The sequence below is a fragment of the Sander lucioperca genome, chromosome 13 (genome assembly GCF_008315115.2).
Source record: "Sander lucioperca isolate FBNREF2018 chromosome 13, SLUC_FBN_1.2, whole genome shotgun sequence".
NCBI classification, from domain to species: domain Eukaryota; kingdom Metazoa; phylum Chordata; class Actinopteri; order Perciformes; family Percidae; genus Sander; species Sander lucioperca.
In genome coordinates this window covers 30181245-30200257 of record NC_050185.1, presented here as the reverse complement: position 1 = coordinate 30200257, position 19013 = coordinate 30181245, and the positions used below count along the sequence as shown (strand labels likewise).

General features: G+C 41.6%; 1 protein-coding gene and 1 long non-coding RNA gene across 2 annotated transcripts in view; one reads left to right on the top strand and one right to left on the bottom strand.

The window, feature by feature from the left end:
- trim37 (tripartite motif containing 37) overlaps positions 1 to 18374 on the top strand; it is a 32265-nt gene extending 13891 nt beyond the window's left edge. Inside the window, 15 exon segments of the mRNA XM_036008621.1 lie at positions 1943 to 2024; positions 2150 to 2226; positions 3364 to 3543; positions 3693 to 3807; positions 3941 to 4132; positions 6352 to 6485; positions 6723 to 6805; positions 9594 to 9827; positions 10653 to 10961; positions 12236 to 12388; positions 13092 to 13293; positions 13409 to 13500; positions 14239 to 14349; positions 18027 to 18052; positions 18054 to 18374. Coding sequence (XP_035864514.1) covers positions 1943 to 2024; positions 2150 to 2226; positions 3364 to 3543; positions 3693 to 3807; positions 3941 to 4132; positions 6352 to 6485; positions 6723 to 6805; positions 9594 to 9827; positions 10653 to 10961; positions 12236 to 12388; positions 13092 to 13293; positions 13409 to 13500; positions 14239 to 14349; positions 18027 to 18052; positions 18054 to 18080 — 2017 coding nt within the window. The 3' untranslated portion in view covers positions 18081 to 18374.
- On the bottom strand, positions 16090 to 16336 carry LOC116055998. Its single transcript, XR_004106454.1, has 2 exons — positions 16246 to 16336; positions 16090 to 16210 (listed from the first exon to the last, which is right to left on the bottom strand). It is a non-coding gene; the product is annotated as an uncharacterized LOC116055998 (long non-coding RNA).
- Positions 18375 to 19013: the final 639 nt, after the last annotated feature.

Below are 19013 nucleotides of genomic sequence, written 5' to 3'. Positions count from 1 at the left end.
AAAAAAGGAGAGGTCGCAGTTCGGACGATGACTACCCGGTTGTGTGTGTGTGTGTGTGTGTGTGTGTGTCCTCGAGATCTGACAACACACAAACACATGTAGCAGAGCTACCCACACCCATGTTTGTACTGTTGCTTAATTAAATAAAACATCAAAAGAGAGAAGTTGTCTCCGTCCGTGTTTTAACAGACACACCTGGGGCGAAGTTGGAAACCAGAATCAGCTTTAAATACAGTCCTAATCTAGTCCTCACTAACACGGGCCCAATTATAGTAACTACATGAAAACTTCACTGTTGTTGCATGAAATGTGGTTTGTGTTTAGCCTACATCATCAGTTTCTATCATGTGAAATAAGAGGATAAGCCAGCCTGGTGGCCAAGCTGTAGACAGATGCTCCTCAACAGTGTGCTCCCCAGCAGTCAGCTCCCCCTGCTGTTCATAAGGGGCCTCTGCACCCCTTTCGTTTCAGACCCTCCCACCAGCCTTTGGGCCACGCCTCCTCATTTACATTGACATGTGTCAAGTCCAAATGAAAAGCCAATGTTAAATTGAAATCGAAAAGCCAAATATTAAATCCAAAATAAAAGCCAATGTTAAATTGAAATTCAAAAGCCAAATATTAAATCCAAATTAAAAGCCAATGTTAAATTTAAATTCAAAAGCCAAATATTAAATCCAAATGGAAAAGCCAAATGGAAAATAAAAAAAATAATAATATTTTTAATTTGATCTCGCTTCGTTTTCTCTTTGGACTTTCAATTTCTCTTTGGACTTTCAATTTGAATTATGAATAAATATTTCCTCTATACTTTAGGGATATCTGAGTTATAATTAAATTAGTTATATACTATGAAAAATAGTGTGAACGTTGATACAGCATTCACACTATTGTTATTGTAATTCGTACGTTTTTCGCCTCCTACTTCTGCATATTTTGAGCTACAGAAACCATCCAAATGTCAAAATGACCTCTTAGTATGAAGATGTGTAATGCTCAACTGTTGATTGCTGTACCATCTTAGCAATCTGCATTACTACTACTACTGCCCACACACCTTGTGGGAATAGAGAGTCAGGGGTTCAACTCCTGACTTTTCTGCAGTGCAATGCATTTTCACATCAAGATTTTTCATGCAATTCATTTCACATTTTTGCCTTTCCAGCAGTGCTTTGAAATGTATTTCAGCGGTCAGCATTCACACTGCATTTTCTGCAGGAAATGCATTTTCTAGGTATAGTGAAGATCTGTAGGAGAATCATTTGTTTGATGTAGTGTAAATCAGATTTCTGAACAAACAAGAAACTTCTGCTTGTTTCTCTGTATTTAGTTTAGTTTAGTTTATTGGTTTACACATAAACAGGCAGTGGTGGCCTAAAGGTTTGAAGAAGCGAACTTGTGACCAGGAGGTCGCTGGTTCAATCCCCAGACCGACAGGATAAAAACCACCACTGAGGTGCCCTTGAGCAAGGCTCTTAACTCCAACCGCTCCAGTGGAGCTGCTCAGTGGCCAGCAAACTGTGGTTATACCGGGCAGCTTCCAGGTATGAATGTGCGAATGTGACAGGTCGTCGTTGCAAATGAGAATTTGTTCTAATATATAATCAATAAACGATTTGATGGAGAGATGCAAAAAACCCTAAGAGCACTCTCCAATGCATACTCCAATTAAAATAGATAGAAACTAAAATACTGAAAAATTAAAAGCTGTGTATCTGAAACGAGTTCAGTGGTTCAGTGGTTGTTGACAAAGAGGATGAGGAGCGCTTTGAAGCAGTTCCACCCACCACTGAATGTATTTCAAGAGCTTTCTCCACTTGAAAGTTGGACCTAAACCTAAACCGAAGCGGTCCCTCCAAAAGATACACCAATACATCAAAAGAGCAAAGTTTATAGGGTGTATATACTTGGTGTCCTCAAGGTTTGATATGTGTGTTTGTAGCACCCTGAGGCAGCGGGCTGACCCAGTCTACAGCCCTCCTCTACAGATATCTGGGCTCTGCTGGAGACTCAAAGTCTACCCAGTGAGTTTCCCTTCTACTGATGTTTTCCATTAAACCCTTGCTACACTGTTCATATTTATATGTTGATATTTGGTTACTGTAAAATATGTCTGTGTGTTAGTAACTCTTTAAATGTGTTTCCTCAGGATGGTAACGGTGTGGTCCGTGGAAACTACCTGTCTGTGTTCTTGGAACTGTCTGCTGGACTCCCTGAAACCTCAAAGTATGAATTATTTCTTAATAAATCTCCTGGAAATCTTTCTCTGCAGTCTTTGTTTATAGTCAAGTCTGAGGTGAGGGTGAGGTTAAATTAAATGATTTAAAATGCATACATGTTTTTTTTATAAAGCAACATTTCACTAGGAAGACATGCCATATCAGTGCAAATTATGTCCATTTGTAATTTAAATGTGTACATTAATAAAATAATAACAATTTTAATAATAACTTTAACCGAGGGTAGCAACGTTTAATCAATGTACTAATCGCACACATTCGTAGTATCCACTGCCTCAGATATTGTTCTCTGTACCGCAGAGCTTTATTGTTCCAAACATGTTTCTTCATTACCCTGAACACACATACTGTAGTTTATTGTGAGTCAATCCTACAGAAACTATAACAATAAAATAAAATATTATAGTGTGGTAGCCTGGTGAGTAATAGTAAAGTGAATAAACTGTAATGGAAACAGGTCATGCAGTAATGTAGTACATATATAATGTGCCTGTTCTTATATTTTATTACTATATTTTAGCTGCTGCACTATTTTTCTTAGATTAAAATTAGGTTTTGTTCCACTTCTGCATGATTTTTCTGTAAACACATTTTTTAAGTATATCTGTTAGACCATATCTGTAACTGTTGTCTACGTGGCAATAAAAAGAACTCGACCCACAGCGTCCTGCTGCTGGAAATACTTCCTAGATCACCAAATGTGTAGAGCATTAATCCTCGGATGAAAATAATCCCCAACAAATGCACAATTTTCTCCTGTCTGAGTAACATTTTGCTAGAAAGTACAGTGACCACCAGCTGTTTCAGGGAATCATTTAGCCTTTGTTTTTTTTTAATGAAAGTATGTTTTTATTGGGACTGAAAGCCACGGACAGATTATGGAAGTCAAACAAGTTTTGAGGAAAGGACTACTAGCACATGGGATTTGTTGACAATAATAATAAAAAAAAATAGAATATTGCTAGCCTTATCGTTGTGTCTCCCATTATTATGTGTTTTTAAGATGACATTCAGATGTAGGAAAATATTTGTAACCTAAATGAAAAGAGGGTTCAGTAGCATTTATGGACAGGAAGTTAAAGTTTTCAGTGTGGTGATAACGTAATGTCTTGGTTCTGTGTAGGTACGAGTACCGTGTGGAGATGGTCCATCAGGCCTCCAGTGACCCAACCAAGAACATCATTCGGGAGTTTGCCTCTGACTTCGAGGTTGGTGAATGCTGGGGCTACAACCGCTTCTTCAGACTGGACCTTCTGGCCAGCGAGGGCTACCTGAACATGCAGACGGACACACTGGTCCTCCGGTGCGCTCACACATTACACGCACGCACGCACGCACACACACACACACTGGAGAGCATGTTCACCTGCATGACTCTGATATTATAGAAACAAGCAGCGAAGCAGTTCTGTTGTCACAAGGGTAACGTGTTTTCATGTGTGTGCTGCACAGCTACCAGGTTCGCTCACCCACCTTCTTCCAGAAGTGCAGAGATCAGTACTGGTACATCAGCCAGCTGGAGTCGGCCCAGAGCGGCTACATCCAGCAGATCAACAACCTCAAAGAGGTCCCGTGTGTTTTTGTGTTTCTATTTATTTGAGTTTTTAAACCTTCAAAGTGAGAACATCAGTCATTACAAAATCATGTTAAAAGAAAAAGTGTCTATGTATATTTAAAATGTATGTAATTTTGGATTGCAGAGGTTGGCCATCGAGCTGTTTCGCCGTCAGACGTCGCGCAGCTCCTCACCCCCCGAGATGAGGCTCGCCACAGGCACCACAGCCTCCGAAAGAGACCCTCGCTCGGTGAAGAGTGACGACGACATCCAGACCACTTTGACCAACACTAAAAAAGGCGAAGAAGAAGAGAGGACGCAGCACGATGACTCAAATGTAAGAATGGAATATACTGCATCAGACTGAGTGGGTCCTCCTGGTTAATTGAAGTTGTGCATATGGGGCGAGCAAAAGGGGGAAACGCAAAGTATTGCCCTGTGGAGGCAATAATGTGGTTTCAAAGAACATATTGTTAATTTATCAAAACTTAGGGATGTCCCTGTCAAGTCCTTCCAGTACTGTTGATAAGTCTGATCCCATATTTATTGCTTAGCTCGAATTCCTGTAGATGCAAAATCATTATTCTTCGTTTTGTTTTTCTCACTGAATGCAGCTCTGCACAGTGCGGAAGAGCAGCGCAATCGCTAAAGGGAAAAAAAGGAGACGTAATTGCATAAAAATATTCTTTTAAAGGTCCCATGACATGAAAATTTCACTATATGAGGTTTTTTTAACATTAATATGCGTCCCCCCAGCCTGCCTATGGTCCCCCAGTGGCTGGAAATGGTGATAGGTGTAAACCGAGTCCTGGGTATCCTGCTCTGCCTTTGAGAAAATGAAAGCTCAGATGGGCCGATCTGGAATCTTCTCTTTATGACGTCATAAGGAGGAAGGTTACCTCCCCTTTCTCTGCTTTGCCCACCCAGAGAATTTGGCCCACCCATGAGAGAGAAACATCATGGCTTTCAAACGATCACGTTGATCGTGGTCAAGGCCACACCCCCACCCTCCACCTTGATCCCCCCCTCTCCTCCTCAATAGCTACAGACACAGAAATGGCACATCCTAAGTAAAGCTCATTGTGGGACTGGCTCTAGTGGCTGTAATTCTGCACCAAGGCTGAATTTCAGGAAAGAGACTTCAGATACAGTATTAGGGGACCACTAAGGTCTATATAAAAGAGACTTCAGATACAGTATTAGGGGACCACTAAGGTCTATATAAAGAGACTTCAGATACAGTATTAGGGGACCACTAAGGTCTATATAAAAGAGACTTCAGATACAGTATTAGGGGACCACTAAGGTCTATATAAAAGAGACTTCAGATACAGTATTAGGGGACCACTAAAGTCTATATAAAAGAGACTTCAGATACAGTATTAGGGGACCACTAAGGTCTATATAAAGAGACTTCAGATACAGTATTAGGGGACCACTAAGATCTATATAAAAGAGACTTCAGATACAGTATTAGGGGACCACTAAGATCTATATAAAAGAGACTTCAGATACAGTATTAGGGGACCACTAAAGTCTATATAAAAGCATCCAAAGAGCACCATGTCATGGGACCTTTTTAAAAGTTCTCTTCTCTTTATCTCATAATTACCACATCTAGGTCTTATAATTATGATGTAACATCTCCAATGTTTTCTCCTGAATGCAATGCTCTTCTGTAACTTAATTGAAACTGCTGGCTGTTGTTTGGATCAAAGTGGCCCCAGTGTTTAACTGTAGTAACGGATGTTTATACAGGTGTGTAACCAAAGTGCAATCGGTTACAGCTAGGGCTGGGTGATATATATTGTCCAAACTATATAAAAATGTCTGTTGTATATACTTATCTATATTCTTTCTATTGCGATGACAAAAAAACAACCGCCAAACTGCGTTCTGGCAATATTTACATCATTCGATCAACGTTTTATGTTCCGATCAGCTGGCACTCATGTTTTTTGGACCTTGATTGGACCAGATCCTCATCCTGTGCATTTGCTCAGGGCATCCCTATCTCTGTATGTTTGGGACATTTAAATGTTCCTCTGTAAGAAATGGGGATTTCTCTACCATTTTAGTCTCGCTTGGCCAGACCTTCTGCCGAGTCCACACAGCATTCCGGCATGGGAGAAAAACGTGCTCTGGTTCATTGGCATTTCTTTAAACCAATCACAAATGTCATGGGCAGCGCTAAGCACCGGGAAAAGCCACGGTGCTGCTGCAAAATAGCCTTCGGGAAGGAACTTGTTTTGGTGAAACGTGTACGTTCAAAAGTTGTTTTAGTCGTGACTCAGATTGGACAGATAGTCTAGCTAGCTGTCTGGATTTACCCTGCAGAGATCTGAGGAGCAGTTAACCATAGTCCTCAGAAATCCACCAGAGGTTAGAATTCCAACACAAACAAAACCGAAGGTACTGGACATCTGGCTTAAAAGATTGAAATCCGGCCGAATTTCCGACAGCAACGGAGCAATCCCGGAAGTGGAACGTTGTGGCTATAGACTACTTTACCATAAAGCAAGCTTAGTGTGATCATGGCGCCATTGTGTTGTTCAGGAACTGTCGGACGGTGACTTGGAGGTGGACTGTCTGACCGAAGAGGAGGTGAACCCGCTGGATGGCAGCAGCACCTCGGGGAGCTCCACGGCCACCAGCAACACAGAGGAGAACGACATAGATGAGGAGACCATGTGAGTAGAATTTCTCCCGTTCTCTTAATGTGAAGTACTCTCAAAGTTCCAGAAAGTCTAATCATTCATTCACTTAGCCGTTCTGATCAGAACATAAAGGCCTCAGTTTCCTCACTAAGCTGTGGCAGAGAGGCAGTAACACAAAGAGGGCAATGTTGTACCTGCCTACCTGTAATACAAGTTATTATTTTCATAATTACTGAATGCATCACTATTTGTTTGTGTATATTTGCACAGGTCAGGAGAGAATGATGTAGACTTCATTGGGAACCTGGAGGCCGAAGAAGGAGAGCTTCCTGATGACTTGGCGGGAGCAACAGGTATAATTCATACACCATTATAAATAGATCATTTATTATAAATGTAAATCCTGCAATTATTTCCCTTGTTTTGTAGGGAGGAGCTCAGAAGAGATTCTTCTCTCTGTTTGTTAGCAGATACTTTATCTCAAAAACTTGTCAGCAGAATTCAGCTTGGTGGAAAGTTTGCCCTCCACATCTCCATAACCTCTAGAGCCTGTGTGGCATAAATTTAGTTATATGCCCATTTCCTCGAGGGTCCGCACAGAAAAACTTTGAACGTCAGCATGCAGCCCAAGATGTATGACCACATCGCGTCTACACACATTTGCAAAGATATCCGCCTCTGCAGACACTCCATGTGGCCATTTATTGACAGAGCTTCACATTTTGGCTCATACATCTTAAAAAGTGATTGCATGGCAGCAGAATAATGTTTTCATGGATTTAATAACTTCAAGACAAATCTATTGGTATGAACCTTTCTTTCATCCACTTTCATTTTAGCCGAAACAGACTTTTCCCCATTCATTCATCCGTCATTTGGTACATAACATATTAGATATTTCCCCCCATTTTCTTATTGATGACCCGATGGTAAAAGAAAATGTCCATCACAGTTTCCCAGAGCCGTAGGTGACTTCTTTTGAAGTTGTTGCAAAAGCCAAAGAGAAGCAACAAATCCTTAACGTTTGTGAAGCTGTAACCATCAAATATTTAATGTCCCGCCTCAAATAAAAGCCTTGCTTTCTCTTCAGTTGAGGCAAATAAAAGCCTCTGCCACTATTTGAGATTTTACGGAACCAAATCTATTTTTGTTGTTTGGCAGCTGTACAAGCAGAACATAGTGATACGATAGTGGGCCTCAGAGCAGCTCCTCCAGAGTGTTTGACTGTTGGTGTTGAAAAAGGCATGAAGAGGATGAGTCATTGTTAGTGCACTGTACCCGCTTTGCAGCATTCTGATATAGAAACACTTGGCGTGTGTGTGTTCGCTCTGTTCGATGTAAGAGTCAAGCTCAGCATAACCTTGCTGCACATTCTTAAAGGAACACGCCAACTTATTGGGACTTTAGCTTATTCACCGTAACCTCCAGAGTTAGATAAGTCCATACATACCCTTCTCATCTCTGTGTGTGTTGTAACTCTGTCCAACGGTTCCACCGGTAGCTTAGCCTAGCACGGATCCTGAAGGTAATCGTTCCAACTAGCCTACTGCTCCCAATAAGTGACAAAATAACGCCAACATTTTCCTATTTACATGTTGTGATTTGTATAGTCACAGCGTGTACAAATAACAAGGTCACATGAGACACAGCCGTCTTCTAACCGTATATAAACTGGGAACTATATTCTCAGAAAGGCGAAGCACTGCTACTTCTGCTACTTGGGCGGAGTGATTTGCTAGCAGCACCTGAAGCTCTGTGTTGAGGAGCAGAGAGTTTGCTCAGAGTTGGAGTAATAGAGTCAACAATTACTAGATAGTAAAAGCATAGTGACCTTGTTATTTGTACACGCTGTGACTATACAAATCACAACATGTAAACAGGAACATGTTGGCGTTATTTTGTCACTTATTGGGAGCAGTAGGCTAGTTGGAACCGGTTACCTCCAGGATCTGTGCTAAGCTAGGTTAGCGCTGGGAGCATCAGACAGAGTTACAGCACGCACAGAGATGAGAAGGGTATGTATGGACTTATCTAACTCTGGGGGATATGAATAAGCTAAAGTCCCAATAAGTCGGCGTGTTCCTTTTTAAGGTCCCACAGTTTCGTGATTTTTTTTTTTTTTTTTTTTTCATAATCATGTTTGTTGCTGTTAAACCAATAAAGTTTAGCCTCGTTTTATCATATCACGTTTTATCTGGAAATTAACATTTACTGAGATTGAGCTGGAACCCGGCCAATCAGAGAGAATCCCTTCTGTTTTACTGATCATTAAAAAGCGTGTGTGCTCAAATAACAGGTGGAGAAAAGATAACAAAGGTTTATTATGTATTATACTCAAGTCGCGCGATTTGCGATAGTCAGGTGTGCGTGGAACATTTTCAATGTACGCAAAGCAGGCGTGAAAGTAGCGTAGATGAGAAGTAGCAAGAAAAAGTTGTGGTGGGAAAAGAAACTTGGATTAACCTTTTATTCTACAGAAACCTCAGTGACATCAGACAAGGAGTGAGTGCACCACAAAGTTATCCAAAGATCTAATAGAACCTCAGTATTCTAGTATTCAGTATTCTGGACTCAAAACGAATACGTTGATGCGCCGTAGATGGGTTAATAAGATCTCTTTATTTACACAAGAGGTACCAAATTGTGGCTAATTCGGGAACAATCTTGCTCTCATATTTAGTTTTTTACACTGTGCTCTCATTGTATACATTTTCATTTAATTTCTTTCTATTTCATCTTTATTGTATTTTTAATAATAATGTAAATCTGTATTTTTATTTGTAACCAAAAGCCCTACTAGGGACAAGTGTCGAGAATTAGCTTCGGCTAAAAACACTATGATACATGCATCAGATGACTGTTGAAGTTTATCTATGTTTTTTTGTATCTGTCCCTATCTAAATAAACCTAGAAAAAAAAGAAGAGACTGAGACTCGTCTATGCAGAGAAGGTTCTAAAAATCTTACTTCAGTCCCTTCTGTCTTATACCAGAGCATTACCTTATCTGATCTTTGAACCATGTTGATGTCCTTAAGCAATGTACCAAAATATATTATTCCTTTTGGCCATGGATTATTACAAGCTGTAACCATGAAGAAGAGTACAACCATAAGTGAATCATATACACTCTATCTTCTGCAGGTGGATCCAGCTCTGTTTCCTTGTGTGCCTTACATCGCAGTGCTGCTGCCCCTCGCAGTAGCGCCAGTTGTAGCGGAGCTGCAGCTGGTGGTGCTGTTGGCCAAGGCAGCAACAGTCTCCTGGATATCGACCCAGTCATTCTGATCCAGCTGCTGGATCTAAAGGAGCGCAACAGCGTGGAGTCTCTGTGGGGGCTCCAGCCTCGGCCTCCCGTATCTCTGCTGCACAGCCATGGTCTGTAAACACACTCCGCTCTCACATAACAACAAATCATTCCAGCTAAACTGAGAATCAATACTCAAACTCGCACACAAGGTCCCTCCAAAACAAAATAATCCCTTTGGGGAATCACAGTTGTACTGCAGCTATAGACAGACTGAGGTTTCTCTTTTAAAGGGACACAGCTGATGCATTCACTCGAACCCTTTTTTGAAGGAAAACAAATCCATTTTTCATTTAATTTCTCTCCGATGATTGAGACCATCTACCGATGTTAGTAATGTGTTATGCCCGTGTAGAGGTGGCTGAGGCAGAAACATTAAATGAAATCAACCTCCCCAAAACTCAAGCAGCCACAGAGAGAGAGAGTTGAATATAAAGACTCAAAGAGCTAGAACTTCAGCGTGGATTATGCATCTTAACAAACAAAAGAAATCTAACAAGGGTGGTAACAATCAAAAGAAACGATATTAAAGGTGCCCTGTGACTGTAAGTAGCTTTATGGAGCAATGTTTTGTTTTGTTTGTGTCTCAATGCAAGAGTTGTGTGACTTGTTGAACTAAAGAAGTGTGTTTTTAAAAGGACTTGACTCAAATGAAGTGTGTTTATGTAATGGGGATCATAGCTGGATGGCAGCATGGTTCGGTAGTTAGAAAAACATTTTGTAACCAAATACTGACAGATTGGATTCTTGATTTTATGACATTTGATGTACTTTGAGATTGCCTTGAGATGTGAATGACGGAGAGATTAAAGTGTCAGCAGGTCTTCAGTTCTTTCTAAAGGATGTATTTTCTTCAGCTGCTCTCACTTCTTGTTCCTGTTTCTTGTCTCTTCCAGCTCATCCTCACTCCAGGAAAGAACGAGAGCGGCGGCCTCAGGTGGTGCGACGATCGGCTCCAGACTCGGGGGTCCTGATCCGCCTCAAGGCTCAGATGGCAGAGGTCCGCAGCAAGATGTCTGACGTCAAGAGTCAAGTGCTGGAGGCTCGGGGGATTGGAGAGCCCAGGCCTGGCCTATCAGGGGGCTTCAGTGTGGAGGAAGCACCGTCTCATCATGCTGATTCAGAGTTGTCAGCTTGTCGTAAGCCCAGTGAGTTGGAGCTGCTGGGGAGGGCAGCTGCAGCTCGGTCCAGGCCCTGCCGCCCCGGTGAGGACTGCTACACTGCTGATAATAATGTTAAGCTGCTGTAACGCTTCAGTGCTTAAAGTGCTCCAGTGTTACTTCATAAGCACAAACTGAAAATCCTCTCATTATCCAGCTACACCCACGTCAGGTAGCCTCTACGATTCTCATAATCTTTCTTTTTGAAGAAGAGAGTGCTTGTTTTGAGTTTCAGAAAAATCCCAGAAAATAGCAAGCTGTGCAAAAACGATGCAACTTCAACGTTTACGTTTTCACAGAATTTCATCTGTAAAATTTGAGTTCAGAACTTGAGATCTATCAGCCTCCAGAGAAGCCAACATCTCCGGTCTCTCTGGTCTGTTCTTGAATGTACTGTAGCGAGCGAAGGAGAGCGAGCTGTACCCAAAATGTTCTGCCCCCCTAAATACCTACTGCACAGTGTGTACGTAACCCACTACTAATAAATATGTCCCATAGATCTCAAGAGCTCACACTCAACACTGCAAACAGTATCAACAAATACTGTAACATCTTAAAAACGTTACAGCCCAAGTGGGCATTTAGATACTAAACAGCCCCACATGAATTAAAAAAGGGAGTTCACCAAAGTTTATGGGATACATCATCTGCAGACTATAGCTAAAAATAATAGTTATGAATGAGCTAAAAGACTATCTTCCTTTGTTTTGGGAATATAAATAACTTTCTTTTTGTCAGCAGCACGATTGTGTCACTAAATTCAAATTTTAACAAAAGCCGTGTGCAGCCAGCTGTACTATTGCAACTGAAATAAGGTCATTGGTGGATCTTCTGTTCCTACATAATGAGGTTTATTTACAGTCAAAGCTAAATTGAAGGTCAGTATGTGTTGCTTCTGTAGCTCCAACAAAGCTGACATCAATAATAAGAGAAGATCTCATAATCCTTGTTATCTAAACCATGTATCATTGTCTGCTGCAGACTCATTTCTCACAATCGATTTAAAAAGGCTACAGATTAGTGTATTTGGCTCCCAGAGTTATCTCATCTCATGTTCTTCGGCTTCCAAATGAGCCTGAGATACTGAGACTGGAACCCTGATGTCTGTATTTAGTCCCAGCCCCCCAGGAAGTGCTCCAGGCTTTGAACACTGTATCCAGTTCTCATAATACATCCATTCTTTAGACTAGTCTCAAGATGACGAGGTTCACAGGACTCGTGCCGGCAGAGTCAATATCTAACATGCTATTCTACAGTTATAAGGGGTCAGTCGGTCTGTGGTAATTGCATATTTGTCTCTATTTTTGTTCTGTGTGCAGCCAGGAAATCTCTGTCTCCCGTCCTGGACAGCAGCAGCAGCTCTCTGGTGGTGAAGAGGAGGAGTCCAGAGGAGATAGAGAAGGACGTGAGGGGGGGCGATGTGGCCACAGAGCTCAGCCTGCATCTTAAAGACGGGCTGGGAGGTGCAGACGGTCAGTAGGTTGTTTGTAATACATATAAGTAGTGTGTATATATAAGTAGTATATACTGTATATACTCAACTTTATTTATATAGCACCTATAATTCAAGCATGCAGCACAAAGTGCTTCACAGAACAAAATGGTAACACAAATGGGAAAAAACTAAAGAAAAAAAACAAACAATAACATTTTTTAAGCAAGACTAAAAATGACAACAATAAGACAATAAAATGTAAAAAAAAATGACCGGATAAAAGCAACTGAATAAAATGAACTCCAAGGTTAAATAATGATTTTTTTAAAAACAATCGTTGACACTGGTAGGCAGGTAGATAGAACAATACATGAATAACAGAATTCAATGCAAATGGAATACGAAACACCAGGTTATACAATTTTACAAACGTTCTCGTTCGCATTTCCCACCCCACCTACTCACCATAATTCACAAATATGTGCAAAATGATCAGGGGCTCAGTCACTCCCACATCCTAAAACAAGTTTGTGGATCTACAGTATTACTCCAGCTGGACTTGATGGATCACATTTTATCGTCTCAGCGGTACATGAGCCAACACGCCTCCACCCGCGCAGCCCCTTGCATGTTTTTAACGCAGGCCTGTTTTCGGTCTCTACACCCACTTAGTTTTGCCTGGATGAAAAAACAAAACAAAAACAGGACTGATGTGTTCCCGCTGTGTTCCTTTGCTCCAGGTGGGCTGAAGGCTGACACCGCCCAGGGCCCCCTCGTGTCTCTCGGCAGCTCCTCGTCAGAGCAGCAGGCTTCAACCTCCAAGCAGCAGTATTCAGTGGAGCAGCAGCTGTACGGGGCCTCGGGGTCCAGGGACGACATCTTCTCCTTGGGGGGGCCGAGCTACATGATTGCCAGCAAGAACTGCGGCAGTAGGACCCTGGGGTGTGTCTCAGGGACTAATCGCACACAGGAGTAATGTAGTCTGAGAGAACTCTTCTCGTCTTTATCTTCCTGCGCGGCCTCTCACAAACGCTCTTCCATGTCTCTCTTCCTGCAGGGCAGCCATGTTGCAGTGTGAACCTGAAAGCTCAGGAAACTCCCATCATTCCCTGCTGGAGGGACCGTCTGCACAGCCACAGTCAAATGAAGGTCTGTTTAACCTCGAACCGCCACCCTCAGGAGTTTTTTGTTTGTTCAGCATGCGCAGCAATCACAAAAAGGCAGCCAGTTAGCTTAGCATAAAGACTAGAAACGGGGAAACCGCTAGCCTGGCTCTGTCCAACAAAAACAAAATCCACTTAGCAGCACCTCTAAAGCTCTCTAAATAACTAATGTTATAGCTTATTTGTTTATTACTTTCAAAAACTGAAGTGTTGCAAAGTAACTCCCGCACACTGTCTAACTGCAAAAAAGAATACATTTAATAGTATAGACCCTCATCAGTATCCTCCTGAGAAGCCATCTTTTGTAGGAAGTGACTGTTTTCCTGCACCAATTAACAACTTCCACATGAAAAAAGGCATAGATACATAACATTCATTCACATTTCTTTGCAACTTTTGACCTACTCTCTCCGACGCACCTCTCTCACGTTATAGACGTGGAAAGTATTTTTCTGTACTGAAAAACTGAAGTGTAAAAACGACATTTTGCTGCTTACGGTTTTGTACTGGGCTATTTCTTGGCTGGGACCAATAACTTCCTGCAGTCTCCGCCGGTTGCTCTGAGCCGAGAAAATAGTCCGGCACAAGCTAAGCTAACCGGCTAACCGGCTGCTGGCTAAGGCCTTAATATCAAATGGACAGACATAAGATTGGTATTGAACTTCTCACAAAAATACTTAAAATACAGGTCTGATAATCTCATCCTCTCTTGTCCTGTCTGTAGATCAGTCGCCGTCGGTCCTGGTGGCAGCAACAAGCAGCGACAGTGACTCTGAGGACGAGGCTCTGCAGAGCAACAACTCTCGCTACGACAACCAGACTCCTCCCTGCACAGGTACACACACACACACACACACACACACACACACACACACACACTGTCAAATATCAACAGTCAAAGCTTCTTTGCACTGTGTGTAGGTTTTGGGATGTCCTACATAAAAGAAGACATTTGTCAGACAAACGTGGTGAAACCTTGGGGTGTGCTGGGAGACGATTTAGAGCTTCAGTGTCTAAATTAAAAACAAAAATCCCCCAAATGAGAGCGGTGAAAGTGGAATGAAATGGTAAATATATATGCCATTAAAAAGACAGTAACCAAATCCAGTCCACCCAAATTTAGAGCAACGTTAACCACATTTCCAGAAAGTTGGCAACTACTTTTATGCGGATATTAGGAGGTGGTCCATCGAGATAAACAGTAGGCGGTGCTAATTTTTGAGTCAGCTGCAGTAAAAAAAACACTGCAGAGAAAGGGGACCCAACAAGATGACGTAATTAAAAGAGCGAACGATAGTCAAGCGAAAAAAAAACAATGTTGAAACGGTGATGGAAAGCTGTCATTTGTTTGTACCCTTTCTCCCATTATTCATGAAACGGTCTCCTCTGATGTTTCCAGCTCTTCAGTCATCATTATTCACTAAGTCTGTTTCTGTCAAACTCGGTTGCATTTTGCTTTTGTCCATACACCAACTTTCCCACCTCTGCAAAGAATAAAAACGTTTTTGCGATATTTCATCTTTTTTTTTTAGGAATTAATTTCTGTCTTTTCCACTCAGATTATTTTATGCGCAGGAGGATTTGATTTCCTCTGTTTCACCGTTCCCCCTGCAGCACCAACAATATCTTTTTATCTTTCACATCATCCCTCTTTCGTTTCGCCATGTTTACAGTTTACAGAGCGCTCTATGCTCCTGTTGGTCAAAGTCACGGACGTGAGGAAACTAAAATTAATTATTTTAAACTAAAATAAAACGTTCTAACATGGGAGTCTTTCTGTCGCGGCGTCGGTTGTCGTCTGCTACGACTAGGTTTGGATTTAAACAATTCTGATTCCAATTCCGATTCTTCCTTTCTATTTCGGTTCTCATCGATTCTCGGTTCCGATTCTTTGAGGGGTGGAGTTGAAACGGGTCACATGCTTATATCACAAAAAGGAGGAATGTTTTATTTTGATTCAATGGTGGGTTGCAGTTTGACGGGGCTTTTTCAACGTAAAATGAAGCAAGACTAGAGCGCCGCTTACTGTGCTCCGTGGCTGCAACACAACAAGCGCCTGGCCGCTACGGAAACCAAAACTTGCGCATTTTAAATCGGGAAGCGATGATCGGATTTGGAACCAAATCCTCTAAACGCTTCCAATAAAGAATCGATTCCACTGTAGTTGTAATTCCAAGTAGGAATCGGTTCTCGATGCCCAATCCTAACTACGACACACTTCACGAGATAAAAAGATGGATTGACGCGGCCCGCGGGCATTGTCATCCCTGATCCAAGCTGACGCCCTGCGGCGGCCGGGTGGGACTATAATCAGGCTCATATTCTGTTTTTTAACTTAATCGGGTATGTGTTTTCATACAAAAGAAGCTTTACATAAAAACCTCATTAGAGCTGAATATTTGATGTCATGCATTTTATGTCTTCATTTGGGTATTCATTTACATTTAAAAGGGTTGTAAATCTAGTTCAAGTAAATTGCAGCACACCACAGTCAGCAGTGAATGTCGGGCCCTGTTTACATGTCTTGTCCAGACGCTTTTATTGTATCAACCCCCTCACAATATGTGGATGTCAATTTTTGTACGCGCACTTTTGTTTCCATGAGTTATTCCTCCTCTTCCTTCCTCCAGGAGAGCAGCTTCTGTCTGATGACACGAGTCTGCCTGCTGACAGGTGATTCCCTCTCAAACACACTGCTTTATCCTCAGCGGCCACACGGCGATGCAATAACGGCCCGGAGACGGCACACAGGCTTAATGTTCCACCCATCTGTAGAGTAGAAACTGCTTGTTAACGCATGAAGACGACGCAACGACTCACCTGCTTGTCCAGAGACGGAGACATTTCTTTTGGTGTCCTGAATCTTTTCAGAAATGACAGAAACAATAACGACGGCCAGTATTTCAGGTGGCTAACAGTTCAGGTGACCACCAACTATCAATGTCATTAATACTGTGTGAATACAGTGAAACTGCCCCCTATTTTTTTTTTTTTTTTTTTAAGAGAACCAACATTTCAATCTTTTCACCTTCTTTTAACATTGGATTTTGACCATATTTCTTGCATTATATTTATAATAAGGAACGTAGGTTCAGTCAGTTCTTTCATGGACAGTTCAGTAAATACTTCAGAGGAAGAAATGCGTCCACAGCTGTTTGTGCAATGATTGAATCTCCGCTGGTTTTATTTTGCAAACCTGAACCCTTACATTTGACCTGAGCTACAGGGCATTTAGTCACTTTAATTCACTTTAATCTGCGCAAATCTGCACACCCTCTCGGTGTATAAATGCTTTTGTAAATCAAGTCTACGGCATGTTTGCAGGAGTCTGAGCAGAACCTCCATATAATCTGCAGCCTGTCGATAGGAGCTCAGTGTTTTGTAACGGCTTGCTGTTGATGTCACGTTCAGTCTGTCTGGGCTTTAGTCTCCACACCTACTCATCTTCATTCACCCATGTCCCTGCCACCACCCAGCGTTGGCGCCAAAAAGACTAGTCACTCCTCCTCAAATATTCAGTTTAAGTGACACTGCGGCTTTTATCTCTGAGGGGAACCTTCGTTAAGAGCTTGTTTCTGGTAATTCATGTAAATATCTTCTCTCTTAATAACCACAACAGCAGCCACCATGTCTGTCTTTATGTGACATTTGAAAAGGTTAAATGGTCACTGAATCCCACAGATTATGAAAGTGCTGCTGCTTTGATGGCTGTGGGCGGAAACTCGGAAGCACGCTGCAGATCAGACTCAACAACGTCCAAGCAGGTGTTTTAGTTTCGACATCTGCCTCGGACATCCCTGACCAAACATTACGACACACCCTTTATACTCGGTAGAGTGGCTAAAAGAGCCCCAAGTTGGAATAAGTTTGTGAGAAAAAGTGCAAGATCCACCTGCCACTTTATAAGACACTCCTGTTTTGAAGGAAGGCTTTGGATTACTGTTGCAAGTACCAGCTACATTCTTTCTGGCATGAGTGAATGTTTCTGATTTGAATTATTAAATTTTGCCTTCCTGTGGACACCACAGCCTGTCAGACAGATCTCTCCAAACTTGGACAAATAAGACCAAACCTGTCTGCAGTTATATACCGCAAGAGATAAAAGAGAAAAAGCTTTTTGTAATTTTGGGTGAACAGACTTCAAGTTGAAACTGCGGCGCATTGAAGAGCTTGACAGCAAAGGTTTACAATCCGTGTGATTATGCAACATGTTCTTTGTGCTGCACTGATGGCTCACAGCTTCACTGGCTTTTCTTCATTAATATATATATATATATATTTTCCACCTGACTACTTCCAAGAAAACACGTGTCAAAGGCTGCTTACTTAGTTTAAGTACAACATGGGAACTGGGAAGTTTAAGACCTTTCTGCACTTTGGTAAGACTGTGAACCATTCCCTCTTCATTGAGTCACATCTTATTATTTAGAAGGTCACTTAATCTTTGGATCAAAGAATAGACATAATGGTACACTTGTACAGTCATTAGTTTATGTTGTAAATATCTTACAGTATGTTCAGACGTGGCGCTTGCTGAAAAGTGCGTGGCTTTACTGGCTGGACTGAAGGAGGACGGAAGACGTGTAAAGTCAAACTGAAATCATCGGCTAGAGCGAAGTTAATGTTTGAGATGTGTTCATCTCTCCAGTCTTCTTAATCACGTGGTTTTGTTACTGTTGCTTTACATGTTCATGTACATGATGGAGGCTCTCACCAGTTCTTAACCTTTTTCTCTTATTTGTGCTTCTTGTGTCAAACGCTGCTTTCTTTTTTTTTGAATGTTCCCAGAATGCACTGCATTATTCGATGTGTACATTCCCCTTGTGTAATAAATAAAATGTTTTACGAACCTGGAAATGACCACATTCTCGTGTCCTCTGTCTCCCTTGGTCATGTCTGAATGTTAAAATGTAGAATTAGGATGTGTACGTAAAGATGAGAGGCTAATTCTTATTGATGGTTTTGGCCGTGTTACCTGCTTTTTTTTCTCTTCCAAATAAGTTTGGCTAACCCTGGAGGTTGGCTTCCGACTTGTCGGATCGTCTGACTGCCCCGTTAGCAGTGGTGAGAAGTAACTACGTACATTCACTCAAGCACTGGACGTTCGTGCAATTTCATGGTACTTTACTTGAGTATTTGAGTATTTCAGTTAACAAAATATGAATTTATTTACACTACCGGTCAAAAGTTTGGGGTCACTTAGAAATTTCCATTCCACTCCATTATAGACAGAATACCAGCTGAGATCAGTTGCATTGTTTTTTTTTAATCAGGGCAGCAGTTTTCAGATGACATTATGTGCTTACATAATTGCAAAAGGGTTCTCCACTGTTGTAGAAAGAAGTGGCTGATCTTTAATGCAATATCTACATTGCCCATTATCAGCAACCACTCATCCAATGTTCCAAAGGCACTTCCTGTTTACTAATCTGATATTATTTTAAAAGGCTAACTGAGAAAACATTGGAGAACCCTTTTGCAATTATGTAAGCACATAAT